The following is a 4,024-nucleotide window of genomic DNA, read 5'->3' as shown; positions in this document are numbered from 1 at the left end:
TTCCCTTTTTTGTCATATATCTTTACTAATTGTTTGGGGGTTTGTTGCCTTTGGCATAGGACCTGTTCAAAGCAGGCTTTTAATCTTTTTATTGCCTTTTCTATTAGTCCTCTAATGTCCTTTACAGAGGATTATTTCCTTCCTTTACCCCTTCCCTACCACCCTGCCACTAATCTCTTCCCTATTTCTCTTTCTCTTCCCCTCCACTTTTCTCTCTAAGGCCCACCCTCGGTTTCCATACCTAAGTTTTAAATTCTGACCAATTCATATCTATCAATCTGGGCCTGGTACCCTAAACATGCAGTCAGGGAGGCGGGCTTTGGGCTGGGGGAGGGGAATGGGCGGGGAGGAGCGAGAGGAATGTGAGGAGCGGCTTGCAGGAGTTGCTGGGAGTGCGCACGGTTCAATCGCAAGGCAGCTGCAGAGGCTCGGAGCTTTAAGCGGCTACTTCTACGCTCGTGGCCTACACCAGGTCTCACAACACCAGAGGACCGAGGGACCCCAGCCTTCATCTCAGAGGTACTGTGCTAAACTCTCTACACTCGGCAGGCCCAGCCTGCTGTGGCGGTGCCTCCTTCCTCCTTCCCTCCTCTCTGCTCACCCGCCCGCGCCTTCCTTGTCTGCCTGCGTCACAGCGGCCGCCATGGCTGAGAATGGCGAGAGCAGTGGCCCCTCGCGCCCCTCCCGCGGCCCCGGTGCGGCCCCAGATTCGGCCACTGCCCAGGCTGAACCCAAAATCATCAAAGTCACTGTGAAGACCCCTAAAGAGAAAGAGGAGTTCGCGGTCCCCGAGAATAGCTCGGTCCAGCAGTTTAAGGAGGCGATTTCGAAACGCTTCAAATCCCAAACCGATCAACTAGTGCTGATTTTTGCCGGAAAAATTCTAAAAGATCAAGATACCTTGATCCAGCACGGCATCCATGATGGACTGACTGTTCATCTTGTCATCAAAAGCCAGAACCGACCTCAGGGCCAGTCCACGCAGCCTAGCAATGCCGCGGGAACGAATACTGACACAGCATCGACTCCCAGGAGTAACTCCACACCGATTTCCACAAATAGCAACCCATTTGGGTTGGGAAGCCTGGGACAGCTTGGAAGCCTTAGCAGCCTGGGCTTCAGCTCAACCAATTTCTCTGAGCTCCAGAGCCAGATGCAGCAGCAGCTCATGTCCAGCCCGGAGATGATGATCCAAATCATGGAAAATCCCTTTGTTCAGAGCATGCTCTCGAATCCAGATCTGATGAGGCAACTCATTATGGCAAACCCACAGATGCAACAGTTGATTCAGAGAAACCCAGAAATTAGTCACCTGCTTAACAACCCAGACATAATGAGACAGACCCTTGAAATTGCCAGGAATCCAGCCATGATGCAAGAAATGATGAGAAATCAAGACTTGGCCCTGAGCAATCTCGAAAGCATTCCAGGTGGCTACAATGCACTAAGGCGCATGTACACTGACATTCAAGAGCCAATGCTGAATGCTGCACAAGAGCAGTTTGGTGGTAATCCTTTTGCCTCTGTTGGGAGCAGTTCCTCCTCTGGGGAAGGTACGCAGCCTTCACGTACAGAAAATCGAGATCCACTGCCCAATCCATGGGCACCACCACAGGCTACTCAGAGCTCTGGGACTGCCAATACATCCACGAGCGGTGGAAGTGGATCTGGAAGTAATTCCAGCAATTCTACTGGGAACACTGTGGCTGCAGCCAATTATGTTGCCAGCATCTTTAGTACCCCAGGAATGCAGAGCCTTCTGCAACAAATAACTGAAAACCCCCAGCTGATCCAGAATATGCTGTCTGCACCCTATATGAGAAACATGATGCAGTCCCTGAACCAGAATCCAGATCTGGCAGCACAGATGATGCTGAATAACCCACTGTTTGCTGCAAATCCTCAACTGCAGGAGCAGATGCGTCCACAACTTCCGGCTTTCCTGCAGCAGATGCAGAATTCAGACACGTTATCAGCCATATCTAACCCGAGAGCAATGCAAGCTTTAATGCAGATCCAGCAGGGGCTGCAGACATTAGCCACAGAAGCACCTGGCCTCATTCCAAGCTTCACTCCAGGTGTGGGGGTGGGAGTCCTGGGAACCACTATAGGCCCAGTCACTCCAATAGGCCCTATAATCCCATTTACTCCCATAGGTTCCATTGGGCCCATAGGACCCACTGTCCCTGCAGGTCCCCCTGTCCCTAGTGGCTCTGGTGGCCCCACAGGCTCTGGTGGTTCATCTGGCTCTACTGTGTCTAGCTCTACACCCAGTGAAACTACCAGTCCAACATCAGAATCAGGACCCAACCAACAGTTCATTCAGCAAATGGTGCAGGCTCTGGTTGGAGCAAATCCCCCACAGCTGCCGAATCCAGAAATTAGATTTCAACAACAACTGGAACAGCTCAATGCAATGGGGTTTTTAAACCGTGAAGCAAACTTGCAGGCTCTTATAGCAACAGGAGGTGACATAAATGCAGCTATTGAGAGGCTTCTGGGCTCACAGCCATCATAATCACATTTCTTTACCTTGAAAAAAAAATGTATCTTATTTTTGATAATGGCTTTTAAATCTTTAAATGCATACATATACCCTTGCTTTATTTTCATTTTTAAAAATCTGTCTAATTATACATCTAATGTGATACATTTTAAGATGGAGTCCTCTCCCATTTACTTTCCTTCCCTTTCCTCTCTGTTGTGAATGGTGAGAATCAAAACTGTTTCTTTGACTCAGAAGTGCTGCATGTAAAACACTTTGCTGTATTCTGCATTTATTGTGATTTTTGGAAAGTGGTATCAACTTTCTCACTTGGGTAAATAAGTTTTTGCCCAGTTTGTTTGCATTTTAATAATTAGCATAGGTTAAGAACTTAATGTACAATGAAGATACATTAGAAGCAGATTATTTGAAGCTCTAATTTGTAGTAATATATTACCTATTGTGAGTTTGGCATGTACTTTTTCAGCAAAATGTTGTAAGATTTATACCATTTACTAACTTTTTTTGGCTATATTTGTACACAATTGGAATTGTGCATCTTTTAGAAATATTAGAACAAATGAAGCAGAATAAGTGTGACACAAAAAATAAGTATTTCTCCCAGTTTCATGGAATCTTACAGCATCATTGATATATTTCTCAGTGAATATGTTGGCTAGGCAAGTTCAGTTAAAATATAATTGAAATGTTTATTCTTGTTATTTCTGTCTATATTTAATTGTACAGAAAACGTACAGTGTAGCATTGTGTCAGCCTTCACAGATTGACTAGTATGACCTTAATCTTTGTGCAACCTGAAAGGATCAGTGTAGTAATAATCAGGAAAGTCCTTTTTACCTAAGGCTTTCTTCTTAATGACTCTCATAAAACCCACTTCCGTAAAGAGACCCTAATGTACATTTTGATTTGTTACTGAAATGTAACTTTTGCTAATAGTGTATGTGATGTTTGAATTGTTTTTAACTGCTATGTATAAAAAATGGTATCTTTTGATTTTATCAGTTATATCTCTTGTATACAGGGAAAAATGCACTAAAATGAATAAAAAATAAAAATAATTAAAAATAGATTATTCTTTTCCTTTTTGCCTTCTGATTTAGGACCACCTTTTGAAGGATTGCCTCACTTCAAAATTGTGTAAATCTTATGCTGTATTTCTTTCTCTGACTTGTGATTTTATTATAAGACTTTCCCCCCTAATCTGGAATGATTTTAATGTATCAAAACAAGTATGTCATTGTTGAGCCAATTCTAACTCATTGTGACCCTATGGGATAGAGTAGAATTACCTCATAGGGCTTCCAAGGATATAGTCTTTACAGAAACAGACTGTCACAGTTTTCTTTGTGGAGCAACTGATGGGTTCCAACTGCCCAATTTTCAGTTAGCAGCCATTCTTTTTTTTTTTTAATTTTTTAAATTTTTTTTAGCAGACATTCTTAACCACCATGGCAAGGCTCCTGATGTATAGACTTAGGTATTCTAAGTTTTCCTCCAAACAATTGACTTGCTAGCCAG

General features: G+C 43.8%; 1 protein-coding gene across 2 annotated transcripts; it reads left to right on the top strand.

Annotated features, from left to right (window-relative positions):
- The first annotated feature begins 464 nt into the window (after positions 1 to 464).
- UBQLN2 (ubiquilin 2) lies at positions 465 to 2,703 on the top strand. Of its 2 annotated transcripts, XM_006898898.1 has the most exons (2): positions 465 to 2,002; positions 2,339 to 2,703. In XM_006898898.1, exons 1-2 carry the CDS (start codon positions 644 to 646, stop codon positions 2,516 to 2,518), a joined length of 1,539 nt encoding a protein of 512 aa, XP_006898960.1. In that variant the 5' UTR covers positions 465 to 643; the 3' UTR covers positions 2,519 to 2,703. The 2 variants fall into 2 exon arrangements, with proteins under 2 accessions (XP_006898960.1, XP_006898959.1); XM_006898897.1 differs by having other exon boundaries at positions 465 to 2,688.
- Positions 2,704 to 4,024: the final 1,321 nt, after the last annotated feature.

The sequence above is a fragment of the Elephantulus edwardii genome, unplaced genomic scaffold (assembly GCF_000299155.1).
Source record: "Elephantulus edwardii isolate Elephantulus edwardi_28Jun2011 unplaced genomic scaffold, EleEdw1.0 scaffold00239, whole genome shotgun sequence".
NCBI lineage: Eukaryota > Metazoa > Chordata > Mammalia > Macroscelidea > Macroscelididae > Elephantulus > Elephantulus edwardii.
This window is presented reverse-complemented; position numbering and strand designations above follow the sequence as displayed.